This window comes from Neovison vison, chromosome 11 (genome assembly GCF_020171115.1).
Source record: "Neovison vison isolate M4711 chromosome 11, ASM_NN_V1, whole genome shotgun sequence".
Taxonomy (NCBI): domain Eukaryota; kingdom Metazoa; phylum Chordata; class Mammalia; order Carnivora; family Mustelidae; genus Neogale; species Neogale vison.
The window spans coordinates 109,454,997-109,476,430 of record NC_058101.1 but is presented as its reverse complement, the minus strand read 5'-3'; the positions used below and the strand labels follow the sequence as shown (position 1 = coordinate 109,476,430).

At 34.9% G+C, this 21,434-nt stretch overlaps 1 protein-coding gene across 4 annotated transcripts in view; it reads left to right on the top strand.

The window, feature by feature from the left end:
• The window catches only part of RAP1GDS1 (Rap1 GTPase-GDP dissociation stimulator 1), a 156,035-nt gene that overhangs the window by 106,312 nt on the left and 28,289 nt on the right, over positions 1-21,434 (top strand). For all 4 annotated transcript variants that reach the window (XM_044224440.1, XM_044224441.1, XM_044224439.1 and 1 more), the window contains 2 exons: positions 6,002-6,130; positions 18,759-18,884. In XM_044224440.1, coding sequence (XP_044080375.1) covers positions 6,002-6,130; positions 18,759-18,884 — 255 coding nt within the window. The remainder of the gene's footprint in view (positions 1-6,001; positions 6,131-18,758; positions 18,885-21,434) is intronic.

Sequence of the window (21,434 nt, the reverse complement as noted above, 5' to 3'; positions counted from 1 at the left end):
TTTTAACATAGCTGTGTATTGTGAAGAACATCTGTTTAATATTAAAGTGTAAAAACTTAATAATAGTAATGCTTCAGTGTAACTAGTAATATTTGGGGTTTTTTAAAGCCAGTAAATCCTTCTGTAAAACAAATAATTCTTGTTTTTAAACATAATCTGTTTGTAAGATATACATGTGGTAGTATAAATTAACCTGGCAATGAGCTTAATTTGCTATACAAAACTATAGACTTAAGTTTACACCTCCTATGGATATGGCCTTCCTTTCGGCAATGCCATTTGAGAGCAGAGACAGATATATTTCTCCCACTAAGAGCTGCTTAAGCAACAGCTGGCAGTAGTCCTCTCAAAAGAAAACAAACAAAAAAGTTTTGATCTTTAAAAGACAGTCTTTCTGAGATGAAAGTATAGAGTTTCCTTTAATCATAGTAGACTTATCTGTAGAAATTTCCTTGGTACCAGTACGCATTAGAACAAGAGTTGATCTGTAGTAGTAATTTAACCTGAAGGGAGTCCAAGGCGGGGAGAAATTATCTACTATGTTAAGACATAATCACTCTACGTGTCATTGGATTGAGAACAGTATATGTGTAGGTCACTTAAGAATAATAAAAAAACACTTTTCCTATCTCTTGTGATTTTGCTTTGGGGTTTTGTTTTTACTATTATTTTTTGTCATACTCACTTGTTTTTTCATCATTTCTAAAACATACAAAAGGGAGATTTTGCTCTTATAGAGTCTTATTTTCAGAATCTAGGAAAAAGTTTGAATTCTTTTCTATTTTTTATTTAACTGTTAGAAAACAATTGTGTAGATGTATTGTTTTAAACCTCTAGTATTCTCAGTGCTAATGAATTTTATTTTTTCACTGAAATACTATTTGTCATTGAAATGTATAACCTGGGGCTAAAACTATAGGGATAACCTGGGTATAGAACATATAGTGCATATTTTGATTTGAAGAGGGCTTTTAAAATAATTGTAAATATTTTTACTTTTATATGCTCATTACTATGTTTAGAATAAAAGTTCTCCACTTTCCTCCGTTTTTCTCCATCAGCCAACAAAAAGATACTAAGTAAAGTAATTGAAAACTATACCTGCATATGTGGATGTGCAAAGTTTTTAACATCAAATCATCCTCTTGGTAGCTGTAAAGTCAGCTTACTTTTCATTATTTCCCTACAACTTGAACTTAACATTTCTATTCACTGTTTTATGTCATTTTTAATTTTTGTATCCTTTTTTGGAAATATATATATCATTAGTCAGGGGCAATTTTCTTCAGTCTTTGTTATTCCCAAATGGTTTTTATCTAATTTGTATTATAAGTCAACAAGATTTATATTTTACTGTGTTTATTGTGTCAGCTGTGACACAATTTACAATCAATTTACTTGATTATAGATTTTTTTATGCAAGCCTGTAAATAGTAATATTGTACTTCTTTACTATGAATAGTATACTATATATACATACTGATGTAGAGACTATGTATTTTGAATTGTATATGTTTTATTTTGACAAAGTTTCATCATTAAGTCCTAATTAACTGATAAGCTTAATAATCTTACTGTCTGTAAGTGCCTTTTCTTATGAATAAGGTAAACTTGTTGCAGTCTTCTTATGGAACTTATTCTTTATAATACGGATCAACATAACTTCAGTTGAGTTACTGGGATTCTTTTCTGGACCTATAATCTATCTATACCTATGTTTTAAACATTAAACTTAAAACTCAGGGGGAAAAAGGTTCTTCAACTTAAGATCTTCTCTCCAGATCTCCATTCTTTGGAGTTTCCATGAGTGTGACCTGAAGAACTTGGAACCATTGAAATTCAAATGTAGGTAGGTAAGTGTTCACACCAGCGCATGCGTTGATTGCCTTATATCTCTTTGTATATGCATCTGTATTGCACCCCCTCAGTGCCTTTCTTCCTCTTCCTCCCCATAGATCATGTAGGGCCTGTGTCATCTTGATATTTTGTAATTCTGTATTTTGGTCAGTATTTGTCTGTGATGTGTGTCAGGAGCAATCTTTAAAAGTCTTCAGACATTTATGACATTGTGCTGTCTAAAGACTGTCTTTCACACATAAGTGTTTGCTATGTACAAGCCTGGGTTGCATTTTGTGAATTGTGTTTGTTGAGTTCTGATAAACATTCCCCTGGAGTTGCTAGTTGGTATTCATTAAAGGATGCAAAAATTCTCAGTCCTGCTCTGTTACTTTTTCAATTCTAGAGAATGTGAACTATTTCTGGTTCTAAGAATGTCTTCCAGTTAGTTTTTGATTCAAAAGTCATACTCCTGATACCATTCATAATATCATGAGAGTGTCACCTATCATCCTTTGAAGTCCATTCACAAGCTTTCTTTGGGCAATGAGAAAAGGTGATTAAACTTAATCATTTGCTTCCAGCAATAAGAATTCATACCAGTTTATTTCACACAAACTGGACCCCTACTTAACCCCACCCCTCCAAAAAAAAAAAAAAACCACAAAAACAAACTGTGGATAACATACTAAATTGTAACAGAAATAGGCAAACAGACCCAACCATGGAGTATTCTCTAGGCTTAAGTAGTGTTTCTACTCAAATAAGCAAACTAAGATGTTCAAGTTCTTAATGTAATTTTGCTCATAATATCCGAACACCAAAATCTGCGGTTCCTACCATGCTTTTAATTTTTATTTCTTTTCCTGTTATTTCATCTGCCAAGCACATCACTGAATTTCAGAATCTTTATTCCATGTTCTGTTTTGTTTCATTTTCCATCTCCTGTAAAAGCTAGGTAATCCTTTGGCAGTGGTTCTTAAACTTTTGGTCTCAGGACTCTTTAGACACTTAAAAATTCTTGAAGACCCTATAGAATTTTTGTTTATAAATACGGGCTATACCTATCAATATTTACCATACTAGAAATTAAAATGGAGACAGTTTTAAAAATTACTTAATACTGCATTTAAAAATAATAACTCACATTGCCACGTGTTTTTGTGAAAAATAACTTTTCAAAATTAAAAATACAGCTGGGGTGCCTGACTGGCTCCGTCTGTAGAGCATGTGACTCTTGATCTCAGGGTTAAGAGTTCAAGCCCCATGCTGGATATGGAGCCTACTTGAGAAAAAAATAATAGCAAAAGTAAAAAAATTGCTGAGAAGAACAGCATTTATTTTACTGTGAATGTGTGGTGGGGAAGAACATGATGACCACCAACAGAATTCGGTGCCACTGACTAGGTTCATAGTAAAGCCCCAGCAGTTTCACCCACCACTGTTTCTGCACCATTGTGCGAATATCAATACAGTGAAAAAGGCATAGATAATCTTGGTATTTTTATGAAAGTAGCTTTGATTTTGTGATCCTCTGAAAGAGTTTTGGGGACCCCATTTTGAGAACCATGTTCTAGGATGCCTGCTTATCTTGAAATGAAAATTTGTATCAGTCTGTTTAAGTAAAGTTTTTCCTCATCTGGGCCTTCATTATCCAGGAGAATGACTTGCCTACAATTGGTATGAACAGATTTTAGAGTTGAGTGTAATTTTTGTTTTAGTTAGCCTCACAGGAGTGGATATAAAAGAAAGCACCCAAGTAGTCAAAAATGAGTATGCCCATTGGATGACTATATAATTTTTCTCTTTACTTGTGTGTGGTATGTGTGTTGTATGTGAGTATACAATTAATTTGGCTCCTGGGTAGCTTTAAAACACATTTTGCCAAAGCAAAGTGATTTTCATAAATTAGGGTGATTCACACCTACTGACTGCCATTGGGCTATGCTTCTTTTTCTCCTTATCTACCACAATTTCAAATATTACTGCTTCAATTTGTATGCCAAAGATTTTATGAAGCTATGCAACATTTCCTCTGTTTTTTGTCCCTCATTTCCCTGGAACCAAAATTCGTAATACCTTAAAAGCTGTCCAGTAAAGTGGTAGAGTTGCCAAGTTAGGAGAATATGAAGAACATCATCCTCTAAGTGGTATTATTCTCCTGTTGAGTTATCCCCTTCATAAAATTTGTTAGTTCTCTGATGTCCCTGGACTGTTGGATGTTTATACTTGGTACCAACAGTACTGAGGGGGTGTGTGATGCTTACATATATGCAGACATATAGTAGAGTTTGACTCACACTCAATGCATGCGCTAGTGCTCACGCTTACATACCTGAAACTTAATGATTCAGCAGTTCTGCAGTATTTGAAGAGGTAGTCAAAATGAGTAAATAAATAAATGAAAGTTAAAAATACTGCTAAAGAACAAAGATCTGCAAAGGTGATCCAATAATAAAGAACTTCACTGGTAAGTAATCAAAGTAATTTCTGACTTGGAAAGCTTATTGGTGCATGATCATTATGAATACTGTAACCATAATACAAGTATTCTGCTGATAAAACACATAACACTATACCTTATAACTTAAGTAATTTGCTTATAAGATAATACAGATATTGTGAATCATCACTTGCTGAATTGTATAGTAAGAAGAAATACGTAACATTAAAGGTGTAAGAACAAATCATTTAGTTGAATATACTCTTTTATTCTCTTTTTAGATTTCATAATTCCATTGCAAAATTTGAAATTGTTTTAGACTATTTGAACTCTAAATGTAAACTTCCCTTTTGCCCAGGACTGTTTTCTTGTTTTGGTAATAGGCCCTCCACAATTGAACGAGATAGTATGCGTAATTACCCACTCATCAGTTTTCAGGGTGATAAGCTCTGTTGGCTGTCCCTTCATACTTCACTCTAAAAGCAGGAAAAATTTATTTCAAAGACCAACAGGCATATAATTGACTGGCATGTGAGGCAACTCAACCCGCCTTCTTGTTCTTATCTGATTATCACCCAACCACCTCCTTATCAGTTGGTTAAGAACTGGAAAGAGTGATGAAGAGATTAGTAGGCAGACTGTTAAGGGATGCTTACTCTAAGGAAAATGTATTTGTAATAAACAGGATTTTTATCTTTAGATTCCCAATAGGTAACTAAAAAAGAATTTGGAGAAAATTGTTAGCTTGAAAATGGCATATAATTTTTAAAAGAAACAGAATTTTGAAAGCATTCTGTATCTTTGGATGAAAATTATTAATAGTTATAGTGTTTTGCATAGGCATATGAATGTTTATATCTTTCTTAGCTTACTGTAAGAGGCAGAACTTTTGATTTTCATTTGGCTTATTTACCTTCAGCTTTGCTACAGGTATTCTGCCATAATTTGTTCATGAAGAGCTATTGTGGAAATCCCAGGCCTGTTAAGTACTTTAAAACTAATTAGTTTTCTTAGAAAATGAAGGCAAGCAGTGATGACAAAGTGTATTGATCTCATTCTCTTCACCTCTCAAGCCAAATTTTCTTTTCTTTACTATGATGCTTGTCACTATTATTAAAACTTCAAAAAGAAAAATATTTTAAATAACACATTTTTTCCTTATAAAACTACTTTCCTTCCTAGCAGTCATCGAAGAACATTCTGCTACAAATAATCAAAATGATTTTTGTATATTATATATATTTTTCATTCTTTATTATAAAGCAACTTTTAAGGGATTCTAAGATTCTGTCTTCTCTTGGCCTTTGTTAACTGTTTTTTTCTCTGCTTTTCGTATACTCTGCTTTCCTACAATACAGTATAATACAAATATTATTTTGTCTAACCTTTTCACATAATGATCAGTGGTAATGTTTAATTATTTATATATTTCTAAAGCTTACTTTACAAAGGTATAAGACCCTGTTGTTTTTTTTAATTTATGTTTTGACATATTATTTGAGTTCTGTTCTTTTCTAAATTTCTTTTAATCATTGAAAAGATTCAAAACTCAACTCTTGTGAACTAATGTTTTAAGATTTTTCAGACAGTTGTATGGATGGACTTAATCATGTTTTACTGTAATTGAAAATGGTATTGATCTTGCAATAGGGAGAATAAGAGGTGCTTTCTTACTAATGTCCATTTGATACATAAACACTTTTGTTTGTTTGTTTTTTACAGATTCCCTTCAAGCTCAGCTTATCAATATGGGTGTTATACCTACCTTAGTGAAATTATTGGGCATCCATTGCCAAAATGCAGCTCTTACAGAAATGTGTCTTGTTGCATTTGGCAACTTAGCGGAACTTGGTAAGTCCTAGTCATGAACCACAAATGTAATTAACTTTATTAATGTACTTATAATAAATTTTCCTCTAGATGTTAACAACCTGGAGATCCATTTAGATTATATATTTTTTTGAAGCAATGCCAGTACTTGCTTCATTGTTTAAAAAAAAAAGGTCCAATTATATCTTATGATTATATTGTTTATAATTGGAGGTGCTTTGCTTCCCTCATTGTTTTATTTATCAAGGTTTGAAGTTTCCACTTGTATATTATTTAATAGAGTTGAATATTTAAAATGATCTCCACTTGACTTTAGTATTTTTACATGAGAGATGGTCTTGAAATCAAGTATTGTTTTTCCAGGACAAAAATAAATATTGTTAATTTATTGCATTTTATACAAATTGTTTATCAGGTAAAAAGGAACCTAACAGACTAAGGGTTCTCCCACTTTTAGAAAATCCTTAAAAATGATAGAGGACTTTTTCATAATATATTTGTAGCAGCATTAGAAAAAAATATTAGAAATCCTTGAAAATCAGAAGGCAGACAGAAACAGACCAATACTGGAAACACAACCCGGTCACAACAGAGAAGAGGACTGATGCCACCAGCATCCTTGTCTCTTTTCTCTGTTTCATTAATAGTACTCTCTTCTTTCTGACCTTCCTTTCTGTGATTCTTATAAAGTTAGAATGCCTGGTCTGAATCTACCCCACAGCCATGTTCATAATAAATTTTGTATAATGGAGACAGTGAAACCAAATGATGTTTTGTCATAACTAAATATAATAGCTAAAACAAACAAATTAATTCTGTTAATAATACCCACTTTATAAATAAATAAATAGAAGCACCAGGACTCTGACCTTGGATTTTCTGAGAGCTCGTTTTCTTACATACTACACATTAAAACTTCATCTCAGTACTTTCTTTAGCGTAGACTTTAAATGCTTCAAATTTAGGGGCGTCTGGGTGGCTTAATGGGGTAAGCCTCTGCCTTCAGCTCGGATCATGATCTCAGGGTCCTGGGATCGAGCCCCACATTGGGCTCTCTGCTCATCACAGAGCTTGCTTCCCCATCTCTCTCTGCTGGCTTCTCTGCCTACTTGTGATCTCTGTCAAATAAGTAAATAAAATCTTAAAAAATAAATAAATAAATGCTTCAAATTTAAAGGACTAAAGATTATCAGAGCTAATTTTTAAGTCTTTTTTTTTTGTAAGAAAAACAGCAACATGAGCTAATTTTTTAAATTGGGTTTTTTGTTTTTAAGAACAGCAACATGTTTAGATTGGATTTCTTTTCATGAGACAAGAATTTGAGTTTCTTTTTTTAGTACCATTGATGCACAGTGTTTAAAGTCATCCTTATTATATTATTCTTATTGTATATATTATATATAATATATATTATATTATGTATATTCTTATAATATATACCCAATTATCCAATTTCATAATCTGTTTTCAGCTGTTACTGCTTTTACCCCAATTGGAGGGTGAAAGGATAAAAGAGAAATACTCCTTTACTTACTAAGACCTCTAGAGTTTGTATCATGAGTCTGTTATGTCCACGTAATAGCTAGGTTATACATCAACACTGAAATTCAACATATATGACCCAGAATACTTTTTCTCTTTCCAGTGTGTGTTTTATTCCAATAAGTTAAGAAATCCACAAAGCATTATTATTACTTAATAGGTAAATATCAAGTTCCATTACATTTGTATTACACGCTTCTGAATATGACATATTAGTATATGCTAAAGTTATTTTTAGTCAAATTTATTAATAAAAATGTTAAACAAATTTTTGTGGTTTTGCTCACAAAAGATATATAGAATAAGTATAATCTATTACAGAATTGGGGACAAAAAAAGGAAAGTGTACTTCTGTCTTTTTGTTTTCTTTGAGTCCTAGTTTATAGGACTTGCTTTTTATTTGGCTCCAAAATCTTTTATAATGAAAATTCCCGCTTAATATATTAGGATTTAATGTATAGAAGTGTTAGAATAAAAACTTGTATTTAATTTCACTTCTTTCTGGAAACTAAAACTACAGTAAAGGGATACTTTTATAAAGACTTAAATCCACAAGGAGAGGGGAAGAGAAAAAAGGGAGAGGAGATGACACAAAAGTATTTTAGGACCTGGGAAGAAAGACAACCAATAAATAATTTAGCAAAACTTTGATGTATAGTTCCTAGATTAGAAAGCCAAGAAGTAACCAATTTGCTCTTTGGAATCTTCAGAAGGATCAGAATTTGGTGTTATTAAAATATCGTTCCCTTTCTTACTTTACTTCTTTTTTATTTTATTTTACCCAAAATGTGTTTATTGAGATAGTTTCCCACTCATCTGATTCAGGGTGCTTTAGTGCTCCTTTGCATCTTTCTTTTTCTTTTTTTTTTTTAATATTTTATTTATTTATTTGACAGACAAAGATCTCAGGTAGGTGGAGAGGCAGGCAGAGAGAGAGGAGGAAGCAGGCTCTCAAGCAGAGAGCCCAATGCAGGGCTCGATCCCAGGACCCTGGGGTCATGACCTGAGCCAAAGGCAGAGGCTTTCACCCACTGAGCCATGCAGGTGCCCCTCGCATCTTTCTTTAAAACTTGCTTTTCCTGCTATAGGCTGGAAGAGGACAGTGGAGGCCCCAACCCACAAAACTACCCCTTGCACATGGCCAAAGACTGGTGATTTTATAGCATCCTGGGCACTTGACATCCATGAAGTAGGGGTTGAGGCTCTGCATAAAACATTTCTTGGGGCGCCTGGGTGGCTCAGTGGGTTAAGCCGCTGCCTTCGGCTCAGGTCATGATCTCAGGGTCCTGAGATCAAGTCCCGCATCGGGCTCTCTGCTCAGCAGGGAGCCTGCTTCCTCCTCTCTCTCTCTGCCTGCCACTCTGCCTACTTGTGATCTCTCTCTGTCAAATAAATAAATAAATCTTTAAAAAAAAAAAAAAAAACATTTCTTGTGCTTCCCCTTCTCCTCTTCTGGGACAAGTGGAAGAGGTCCTTCGTAAGGGGCGTGTTCTCATGGGGAGTTCACTACTGCCAGAAAGCCCCTTTCCACACTTCATAGTAACTGCCCCTTCCCATGTAAACAAAGGTTGTATATATTCTTTAGAAAAGCTGCAAACAGAAAACTTATAGTCTGGGGACATCAGACTAACTTGAAATAACAGATACCAGAGTACCATTCCAAAAATAGTTTAAGTGAAAATAGAACCCCAATGTTATTTTCCCATTTGTTCTGTAGAACGTCAAGATATTTATACAAAAAGGCCATCGGACTGCCCTTACAGATAATCTTCAGAAGACTGCTTATGCTCATAGCTCCTAATTGGTTTTTAAATCCCAATTTCTTCTTCTTTTTTTTTAATCATGATGAATATACTCTAATCCTCCTTCCCTATTTCCCACATCCCCCAACCCACCTCCCCTCTGGTAACCATTAGCTTGTTCTCTATAGTTAAGAGTCTGTTTCTTGGTTTGTCTCTCTTTTCTTTTTTTCCCTGTTCCTTGGTTTTGTTTCTTAAATTCCACGTATGAGTGAGATTGTGTGGCATTTGACTTTCTCTGACTGACTGACTGACTGCACTTAGCATAATACTCTCTAATTCCATCTATGTCATTGCAAAGACAACAAGGCAAGATTTCATTCCCTTTTATGACTGAATAATACTCTGTTGTAAATATATACCACTTGTTCTTTATCCATTCATCTATTGATAGAAACTTGGGCTTTTTCCATAGTTTGGCTATTGTAAATAAGGCTGCAGTAAACATAGGGATGAATGTATCCTTCTGAGTTAGTGTTTTTGTGTTTTGGGGGTAAATACCCAGTAGTGTGATTCCTGAATTGTAGGGTAGTTCTGTGTTTAATTTTTTTGAGGAAGCTCCATACTGGTTTTCACAATGGCTGCACCAATTTGCATTCCCACAAATAATGCAAGAGTGTTCCCCTTTCTCTGTATACTCACCAGTACTACTTTCTTGTGTTTTCAATTTTAGCCTTTCTGATAGGTGTAAGGCAGTATCTTATTATAGTTTTGATCTGCATTTCTTGAGCATCTTATCATGTGTCTGTTAGCCATCTGTATGTCTTTTTTGGAGAAATACATGTTTGGGTCTTCTTCCAATTTTTAATTGGATTTGTCTTGAGTATTACGTTGTATCGTTCTTTTTATATTATAGATACTAACCCTTCATTGGGATATTATTTCCTCCTTTGTCAAAGATTAATTGACCATATAATTGTGGGTTTATTTCTGGGTTTTCTGTTCTATTCCATTGATCTGTGTGTCTTTTTTTATGCTAGTACCATACTGTTTTAAATATTACCGCTTTGCAATGTAACTTGAAGTCTGAGATTTTGATACCTCTAGTTTTTATTTTTCAAGATTGCTTTGGCTATTCAAGGTCTTCTGTGATTCCATAAACATTTTAAGTTTGTTCTAGTTCCATGAAAAAATACTTTTGATGTTTTGATAGGGATTGCATTAAACCTGTAGGTTGCTTTGGGTAATATAGACATTTTAACAGTATTTGTTTTTTGGAATGTTTTTCCATTTCTTGAATTGTCTGGAATTTCTTTCATCGGTGTTTTATAGTTTTCAGAATACGGGTCCTTCACCTCTTTAATTAAGTTTATGCCTAGATATTCTATTTTTGATAATCATAAATGGGATTATTTTCTTGATTTTACTTTCTCCTGCTTCATTATTAGCGTATAGTAATACAACAGATTTCTGTACATTGATTTTTTATTCTCCTACTTTACTGATTTTATTTATCAGTTCTAGTAGTTTTTTGGTGGAGTCTTTAGGGATTTCTGTGTATAATATAATGTCATCTGCAAATACTGAGAGTTTTATGTCTTCCTTACCAATTTGGTTGCCTTTTATTGTTTTATGCTGTCTAATCGCTGTGGCTAGGACTTCCAGTACTGTGTTGAGTAGAAAGAAGTCTTGAGAGTGGTATCCTTGCCTTTTTCCTGACCTTAGGAGAAAAGCTTTCAGTTTTGCAACCATTGAGTATAGTGTTGGCTGTGGGTATTTCATATAAGGCCTTTATTATGTTGAGATAGATTCCTTCTAGAGCTACTTTGTTGAGGGTTTTTAAAATGATTGGATGTCTTTCTTTGTCAAATGCTTTTTCTGCTTCTATTAAAGTGATCATATGGTTTTTATCCTTTTATTAATGTGATGTATCACATTGATTGTTTTGAAAATATTGAACCACAGTTGCATCCCAGGAAAAACTCACTTGATTGTGGTGTATGATTTTTTTAATGTATTGTTGAATTCAGTTTGTTATTATTTTGTTGATGATTTTGCATCTATATTCATGAGAAATATTAACCTGTAGTTTTCTTTTCTTGTAGTGTCTTTATCTAGTTTTGGTATCAGGGTGATTGAATTTGGAAGATTTGCTTCCTCTTGTATTTTTTTGAATAGTTTGAGAAGAGTGGATATTAACTCTTCTTTAAATGTTTGGTGGAAATCACCTGTGGAACCCTCTGATCCTGGACTTTTGTTTCTTGGAAGTTTTTTGATTGCTGATTTAATTTCATTGCTGGTACTTGGTCTGTCCAAATTATCTCTTCCTTCCTCCTTAGTTTTGTAGGTTATTTATTTCTAGGAATTTACCCATTTGTCCTATGTTGTGCAATTTGTTAGTATTTGGGCCCTCTTTTTTTTTTTTGATGAGTCTTCCTAGAGGTTTGTCAATTCGATTGATCTTTTCAAAGAACCACCTCCTGGTTTCATCTATCAGTTTATTGTTTTTTGGTTTCTATATCATTTACTTCTGCTCTAGTCTTTATTACTTCCTTCCTTTTGTTGAGTTTGGCTTTTGTTTGTTCTTTTTCTAGCTCCTTTAGGTGTAAGGTTAGGGGTTTTGTTTGAGATTTTTTTTCTTTTTCTTCTAGGCTGTATTGCTGTAAACTTCCTTCTTAGAACCACTTTTGCTGTATCCCATCGACTTGGGACCATTGTGTTTTCATTCTCATTTTTTTTCATGTAATTTTTAATTTCTTCTTTGATTTTTGGTAGACCCATTCATTATTTACTAGCATGTTATTTAACCTCTATGCATTTGTGTTCTTTCCAGATTTCTTCTTATGATTGAATTCTAATTTCGTAAGATTGTGGTCAGAAAAGATGCATGGTGGGGCATCAGGTTAAGGATCTGCCTTCAGCTCAGGTCATGATCTCAGAGTCCCGGGATCCAGCCCCATGTTGGGCTCCCTACTCAGCAGGGAATCTGCTGCTCCCTCTCCTTCTGCCCCCTGCCCCGACCCCCCCGCTCATGCTCACTCTCCCTCTCTCTCTCAAATAAATAAATAAAATCCTTTTTAAAAAAAGAGAGAGAGAGACATGCATCGTATGACCTCATTTTTTTTTTTTTTTTAAATTTACTGGGACTTGTTTTGTGGCCTAATATGTGATCTGTTCTGGAAAATGTTCCATGTGCATTGAATGTAGATGCCGAAGTGTTCTGAATTTGCCTGTTAAATCCAGTGTGTTATTCAAGCCATTCCCTCTTTGTTGATTTTGTGTTTGGATGATCTGTCCATTGATGTAAGTGAGAAAAGTCCCTTGCTGTTATTTTATTACCATTGATTTGTTATGAACTGTTTTATGTATTTGAGTACTTCCATGTTTGGTGCATAAATATTTTTAGTTGTTATTTCCTCTTATTAGATTGCCCCCTTTATTATATAGTATCCTTCTTTGTCTTTTGTTACAGTCTTTGTTGTAAAGTCTATTTTGTCCAATATAAGTACTGCTATTCCAGCTTTCTTTTGGAATCCATTGCATGAAAAATGTTTCACCATTCCCTCACTTTCAATCTGCAGCTGTGTTTTGGTCTGAAATGAGTCTCTTGTAAGCAGCACATGGATGGGTCTTGTTTTTTTATCCATTCCTTTACCCTGTGTCCTTTCATTGGAGCATTAAGTCCATTTGCATTCAAAGTAATTATTGATAGATACGTATTTATTGCCATTTTGTTACCCTTTTGTGGTTGTTGCTTTAGATTCTCTCCGGTCCTTTCTTTTTTTCTCTTTCATAGTTTGTTGGCTTTTTTTAGTGCTATACTTGGATTCCTTTGTTTTTTTGTTTTTGTTTTTTTTTCATATCTGTTATTGGTTTTTGATTTGTGGTTACCATTAGGTTTGTGTATAATGTCTTCTGTGTATAGCAGTCTATATAAGTTGATGGTTATGTAAGTTTGAGTCCATTCTTTTACTTCTCCCCCCCACACACAATTTTAGTATATGCTATCATACTTGAATCCTTTTGTTTTATGAATCCCTCCACTGATTTTTACAGAAATATTTTTTATTGATTTTGTGCTTTTTACTTTCCATATTCTCACTTGTGGTCTTTTGTTTTTCACCCAACGAGTCTCTCTTAATATTGTTTGTAAGGCTGGATTAGTGGTCATGTACTCTTTGAGAAAATTTTTATCTCTTTTTCTATTCTGAATGATACCCTTGTTAAGAGTATTCCTGGCTACAGATTTTCCCCTTACAGTACTTTGTATGTATTATGTCACTCCCTTCTGGCCTATGAAGTTTCTGCTGAAAAATCCACTTGTATGTAACTATCTTCTTTTCACTTGCTGCTTTAAAATTTTTTTCCTTATACTACCTTTTGCCATTTTTATTATTAATGTCTTGGTGTGAACTTCTTTGGGTTGAATTTTTCAGCTGATCTCTGTGCCTCCTTGATCTGGATATCTCATTTCCTTCCCCAAATGAGGGAAGTTTTCAGCTATTATTTCTTCAGAAAAATTTTCTGCGCCCTTATCTCTCTCTCTTGTTTTTCTGAGTTCCCTATCATGTGGATGTTGTTATGCTTGATAGAGTCACTAAGTTCCCTCAGACTGTTCTCAGTTTGCATAATTTTCTTTCCTTTGTTCAGTTTGGTTACTGTCCATTACTCTGTCTTCTAGGCTGTTCATTTCTCTGCTTCATCTAACCTGCTATTTATTCCATCAAGTGTATTTTTAATTTCATTTATTGTGTTCTTGATCTCTGATTGGTTCTTTTTCATCTCTATATTAAAGATCTTACTGATGTCCTCCACTCTTTTCTCCAGTCCATGGAATATCTTTATGATCATTACTTTAAATTCTCTACCAGGTGTAGTACTTATATCTGTTTTTGCTTTGTTCTCCTACTGTGGCTTAATAATGTTCCTTTGTTTCAGAGATGTTTCTCCATCTCATTTTATCTGACTTTCTGTGTCTTATTCTGTGTGTTGGGAAAGTCAGCTACTTCTCTTGTTCTTAACAATAATAGTCTTATGAAGAAGAGGTCCTGTAGTGCCCTGCAGTGTCCCCTGTTCCCCAGGGCCTGGCACTTGAGGAACAGTCTCTTATTTATATGTGTTGCATGTGCTATGCTGTTGAGTCTTGGCCTCTTTTTCCTTCAGTGTATTATCTGCAGGGGCTCTTGCTCTACTCTCTGCACCTAGGTGTATGGTGGTCTTCTTGTAGAACTAGAACTGCCCCTGCCAAGACCAAGGCCCCACAAAATGGGCAGGTCAGGAGATACGGTATTGGCAGGGTTTGCACTGGTCTTCTGGGGAGAAGGATGGGGGGTGGACAGCACTGGGACTGAGGTGAGCATGACTGGGAAAGGTAGATTGCCAAAGTGTGGGGAGAAGGGAGTGCTTAATGCAACCAAGTTAGATAAGGAGTGTGGATACCAGCCTGATTCCACAGGTGGCCATTCTTTATACTGTCAGGGGAAGAGGGAAATGGTACCTGCCAGCTCCTTTGTTCCTGGAGGAGTCTTCCCGTGATCCTTGTCTCTCCTAGCTGTGCTGTGAGATGAGCAAATTATTCCTCCTCCTGTCTGTCCCCTAGCATTTTTCAAACTGCTGGTTTTATACTGTAACTGCATAGTCTGTTTGCCATGCCATCTCTTTAAAGGCAGGAAGTCCACTTCCTAATGCCTTCTGGGCTCTCCCAGAGTTGAGCCCTTGATTTTTAAGACTCCAGGCTTTAAGTCCCACTGGTTTTAAGAATTTAAAAATTAGGCCCCTCTCACTCTCAGAGGTAAATATTGTAAAGATTCTTCCTCCCTGTTTATGGGCTCCTTGGTGTGAAAGTCTGTTTTCTCCCCTTCACTGCACCATTGACTCCTCCCTGCCGTGGACAGCCACAGTTTGTTTCACTCCCATACCACCTTCCTACCTTCTTTGATGTGAGTTCTTCCCTGCCTTTAGTTGTAGAGTTTGTTCTGCCAGTCTTCAGGTCATTTCCTGGGTTATTTATGCTGATGTGGGTATTATCTGGTTGTATCCATTGGACAGGGCAAGGTTAGGGCCTTCTTACTCTACCATCTTTTCAGTCAACTTAAATCCTAATTTTTAATCAACATATAGACAATTAGAGAGGTAAAGATAGCTTCTAACATGAAAGGTAATGAAATAAGTAGAAGAAATAATTTGGAGGAAATAGAAACCATGCAGGGTAAGGAAAAAAGGGCAAATATACTCTGGTAAGTGAAAAAAAAATACTGGGAATGTGAAACTGTAAGAGAATGCTAATAGGATGCTATTTTTAAAGAAAGAGGAGCAGAAGAAAAAACCTTGACCATTAAAAGCAGAATAGCTAAAGTGAAAGACAGTTGTTTTGGAGAAATAATTGCAGAAGTAAAGCAGAAAAACAAGAGGATAGAAAATAGAAGAGAAAATACCGATAAGAGAATTAGGCCAAAAGTTTTAGAAATAGATAAACAGACCATTGCTAAATAACTTAAGTATCACAGAACTAAAGTACATAATTTTCCATGATTTGGTCTGTCAAATGCCTAGTTTAATGGGTGAAAATAGACCCAGATCATGGCATCTCTGTTTGAAATTTTATTTTTTTTAAAAGATTTTTATTTATTTATTTGACAAAGATCACAGTAGGCAGAGAGGCAGGCAGAGAGAGAGGAGGAAGCAGGCTCCCTGCTGAGCAGAGAGCCCCATGCTCTATCCCAGGATCCTGGGATCATGACCTGAGCTGAAGGCAGAGGCTTTAACCCACTGAGCCACCCATGCGCCCCCTGTTGGAAATTTTAAAATGGGACAAAGAACATCTTAGAAATTTGAGGACAAAAAGTTGCATACAGAAGACTATGAATATGTAGACATTAGATGTCTCAAAACACTGGCAACCAGAAGAAGATAAAGTATTGCCTTTAAAAAATTGGAGAGAAAATGATTTCCAATGTGGAATTCTATACCCAAACTGTCAAACAAGTGTGAAGTTATAATAAAGACATTAGCACACATGAGCATTTCAGAAAATTACTATCCTACATACCTTTCCTCTGGAAGCCACTGTGAGATGTGTTCCACCAAAGCAAGGAGTTTAAATTAAGAAAGAAGACTACATAGCAATCAGGAGACAAGAGATCCAACAGGAAAAGAAGAATTCCTATTAGGATAGTGACTCGAGGGCCCCAAATGGCCTGTTTTCAAAGAGCACCTAGTCCAGATTGGAACAAATCAGAGGCTGCTAGACTTGGGGTTGGGGTAATTCTTGGAGGAGATGAAATTGAATGATTATCTAAAGTGAGCTTCTTAAGAGAAGATCAGTCGATCAACAGTTTGGAGTTTGGAGCTGAATTAATGATAAGTACATAGAAAACTAAGCAAATGAAAAAAAAATAACCAAGTACATAGAAAACTAAGCAAATGAAAAAAAAAATCCCAAAGGAACAAAAAATAATTTGTAGCTAATACACATCGTCCTTGCCCTCAAGGAGCTTATGGCTTAGTGGGTGAGATGGAAAAATTTTAAACAAATTTATAAACAATCATATAATTATAAATTGTGATAATTGCTAGTATGAGAAAATAATGGAATGAGGTGAGAGACTAATTTAAATTAGAGGCACAAACTCTAGGTGGGATAAAGCATTTTCAGACAGTCAGGATTTTAAAATATTTGTCTCCTATATGTAGTATTATAAGAAGTGTATTTGGAAGCTGCTGGAGGATGCTTATACCAAATTGAAACAAATGAAGGCAAAAGGATATAGATAATAGAGTATCTAATACTGGAAGGAAAAGAAAGTATCTATTAAGATAATGATAAAAAAAAATTCTAGGATATCACCTGTGCCCCCAAACAGAGAGTAATAAATCTAGATTGGATTTGGTCAGAATTCTCTGAAAATTCTGGATAAATTTTTAGGACTTCTGAGGCAGCAAAAGAAATTAAGAAGATAATGGAGAGAAATGGAATGGATTCCATTTGTGTTTTTGGAGGCAGATTGGTAGAGTTTGGTAATTCACTGGAGGTAAAGTTGAATGAGAACAAGTGAGCAATGACTGCTAAGTTTCTGCCCATGTAGATGGATAGATGAACTGTTCATTTAACAACTAAAGGAAGTAAAGGAATTCTGGAAGAAATACAGATTTCAGGTAGTACCAAAAGTCCTAATTTTAGACATTGACTCTAGATACTAGAGGGGGATATTCACATGGAGATGTCAGGTGGCCAGTTAAATGAGTAGCCTGAAGTATAAAAGAGGGCTAGAGATAGGATTGTATAAGTATCAATATACAGGTACTGTTTTGTTGCTGTGGAAGAGAATTAGATTGTCTGGGATGAGAGGACCAAAAAGATAAGAAAAAAAAGGATCAAGTCCCAAGGAACTGGAATTTATAGAGGTTTGATAGAAGAGAAGGAGCAGGTGGGCCAAAATTAGTTTGAAGTGGGTTTAAAAGCAAATGTGAGTTCAGAAAGTAGAGACAGTATATGTAGTTGCTATCAAGAAACTAGTTTGTGAAACTGAACAGAGATTGGATGGTAGTTGAAGAAAAGTAAAGTAGAAGATGGTTGTTTTTCTTTTTTTTAAAGGTTATTTGAGAGAACATACATGTGTGAGTGGGAGGAGGGGAAGAAGGAGAGAATCTAAAGGCAGTCACCCTGCTGAGCACGGATCTCGTTTCAGGGCGGGGGCAGTGGGGAGGGCGCTCAGTCCCACAACCATGAGATCATGACTGGAGCCAAAACCAAGACTTGGAGTCTCAACCAACAGAACCACCCAGGTGCCCCGAGAAAGCTATTTTTAAGATTGCTTTTTTCTGTGAGAAATATTAGAGCATATTTAAATGCTGATGGTGGGTCTCTGGAGTGAGGAGAGATCAGAAATGCTAAACAGGTAGGAGAGAATGAGACCCCAAGTACATGTGAAGAATTGACCTTTAATAGTAGGCATGTCAGGACCAGCACAAGAGAACATACCATTTTAATGATCTAAATGTAATAATGATAAGTCATCTTTACTTCAGTCATGTAAAATGCAGTCTGTTATGAGCAGTTTTTCTTCTTTGACTAAAAGCCTTGAAACTATGAATTTATAACTTAGTAATTTAATTGTTGCTATGGTTACCTATACATTATGCTAGTGAACATTTTTTTATAGACTTGAATAAAACTGGGTTGAAATGCTTTCTTTAAAGCCATTTTTCTTTTCAGGAGTATGTAAGATGTATCTGATAGTTCCTGTACTTGAGGAGTATTTGTATTTATCAGTAATGGTACAAAATGAGCATGAATTGAAAGTAATAAAAAACAACTTCTGCGTTTAATTTTGTGTGTTGACTCTAAGATTACCTCTCCTGTTTTGCAGAGTCAAGTAAAGAACAGTTTGCCAGTACGAACATTGCTGAAGAGCTGGTAAAACTCTTCAAGAAACAAATAGAACATGATAAAAGGGAAATGATTTTTGAAGTTCTTGCTCCATTGGCAGAAAATGGTGAGAAAATAAACGCATCTCTGGATTTTTTTTTTATCATATATGCTTTTTCCATTTTTCCTAATATTACTTAGTTGCCAGCTATTTAACTCAAAAGTCTTCTTTGCTTTATTAATGACGTGATGTTTTATTGGGGTATCTATAACTTCAGCTACTTATCTACTCTGTAACTATATCTCCATTTGCCAAAACTACTTTCCAAGTTTCTTTTATTATAAAGTCTTGGCAAAAACATGATTCTGTGGCTTACACATTTTTATGCCTATCTGGAAAAGGCACCTAAGGGCTGAACTTCACTTATGAAGCCTTGTAAGGCAAAAGGACAGTGTGGACACTGGTAAACTATTCCCATTTTTGGTAAAAAATCTAAAGGGATACACCATAGGAATAAGAGTGAACCAGAGTAAACATAGCATCCCATATAAATAATTTTTCAAATAACAGTGTCTAGCACATAATCAGTAAGGATGATAATGGAATGAGGTGGTGTAAGATAGTGTAAGCAAGAACCAGCACAAAGAACAGGCAACAACAGCAAATCTCCAAATACTGGAATTATTAGACATTGACTCAACATAGGTGTGCTTACTATATTCAGAGAGCTCAAAGGAACCTCGAAAAGTTTAGAAGGAAACTAGAAACTATAAAAAGTGACATAGCAGATTTGAAAAACAATTGGAAATTCCTGAATTGAAAAAAATATAATCCAAAATAAGAACCTAATAGATGGATTTAGATTAAATATAGTCATCTTAGAGAACCAGTGAACTGGAAGACAGATGGGAAGAAAATCCAGAATGAAGTATAAGGAGAGAAAAAATAATCAATATACACAAAAAGAGAATAAGAAATACAAAGGGTACAGCAAGAGGCTCTCACATATATTTTTTGGGGGTTCCAAAAAGTGGTGAGGGAAGCAGAGGCAATATTTTTTAAAATTTTGACAGAATTTGGCAGAAATCATTAATGTAAGATAACAAATATTCAAAAACCCAAAGGAATCAAAACCTGATGAAAAGAAATCTATATATCGATATAGTATCCGGAAACTAATGACAAAAATCTTAAAAACAGCCAGGAAAAAAACAGATCATCTTAAAAAGGGTGACAGTTTGGCTGATTGCTTATCTTTCAGCGCAACAATGAAATCCAGATGACGATGAAACATCTTCCACATGCGGGGGAAAAAGTGCCAACCTAGAATTCTAAATCCCATGAAAACATCCTTCAAAACTAAAGGCAAGGGCGCCTGGGTGGCTCAGTTACTTAAGCGTCTGCCTTCAGCTCAGATCATGATCCCAGGGTCCTAGAATCGATCGAGCCCCTAGTTGAGGCTCCCTGCAGGGAGCCTGCTTCTCCCTCTCCCTTTGCCTACTGCCCGCCCCTGCCCCTCATTTGTGCTCTCTCTATTTCTCTCTCTGTCAAATAAATAAATTAAAAATTTAAAAAAAAAACACTAAAGGCAAAATTTAAAGATATTTTCAGAGTAAAAACTGAGAAGTTTCACCAACTTTTAAGGTGATTACTAAAATAATTTTTGAAAACAATGTATAACTGCCAAACTAATGGAAAGATTTATGGAAGGTTTTTTTTAAGCACACCTTCAAAATAACAGAAGAGAGGAGAGAAAAAGGAACATGGAACAGGGGGTACAAATAGGGCATACAAAATATACTAGGTTTAAGACCTAATTTTTCAGTAATTATATTAAATGCATTTGACCTAAATCCTTCAATTAAGAGACCAATTGTCAATTGAATTTTTAAAAATCAATTATGCTTTTTAAAACAAAACTTGTTAAATATAAGGAGATTTAAAAGGTTGAGAATAAAAGTATTTAAAAAAATAAAAATCACTCAGGAGAGCGTGGGTGGCTGTCAGTTGAGCATCTGGTTCTTAATTTTGGGTCAGGTCATGATCTTGTGTTCTGGGATGAGCCCCACATCAGGCTCCATGCTCAGTGGGGAGTCTCCTTCTCTCCCTCTGATCTCCTTTACTCCCTTCCTTTCCCTGCTTCTACTTCCATGGGCACGTACTCTCTCTCTAAAATAAATATATCTTCATAAGTAAATAAACCATTCAAACTTTAAGAAGGCTGAGATAGTTATATTTAATATCAGATTAAAAAAAACTTAAAATTAAAAGACTTAATAGAGGTAGGGTGATAACAGTTCTGATTCACCTGGGAGCTGTAAGTATACGTTACCTCAAAATATAGGAAGCAGAAATACTCAGAATTATGGAGAGAAATAGACAAGTCCATAAATATCATGGGAGTTTTTAATACCTCTTTTTTAGTAATTGATACAACAAGCAGATAAAAAAACAACAAAAAGATTATAGAAAAGATTAACCACATGATTAAGAAAATTGATTTAACAGACATATTGTGGAATACTGCACTCAGCAACAGGGCCCTTTCTTTTCAAGTACACATGAAATATATAATACACGTATAGTCATGAAAAAGTTTTACATTGATGTGGTATTAGGCTGAGTGAAATAAATCAATCAGAGAAAGGTAAATATGGTTTCACTTATATATGGTTC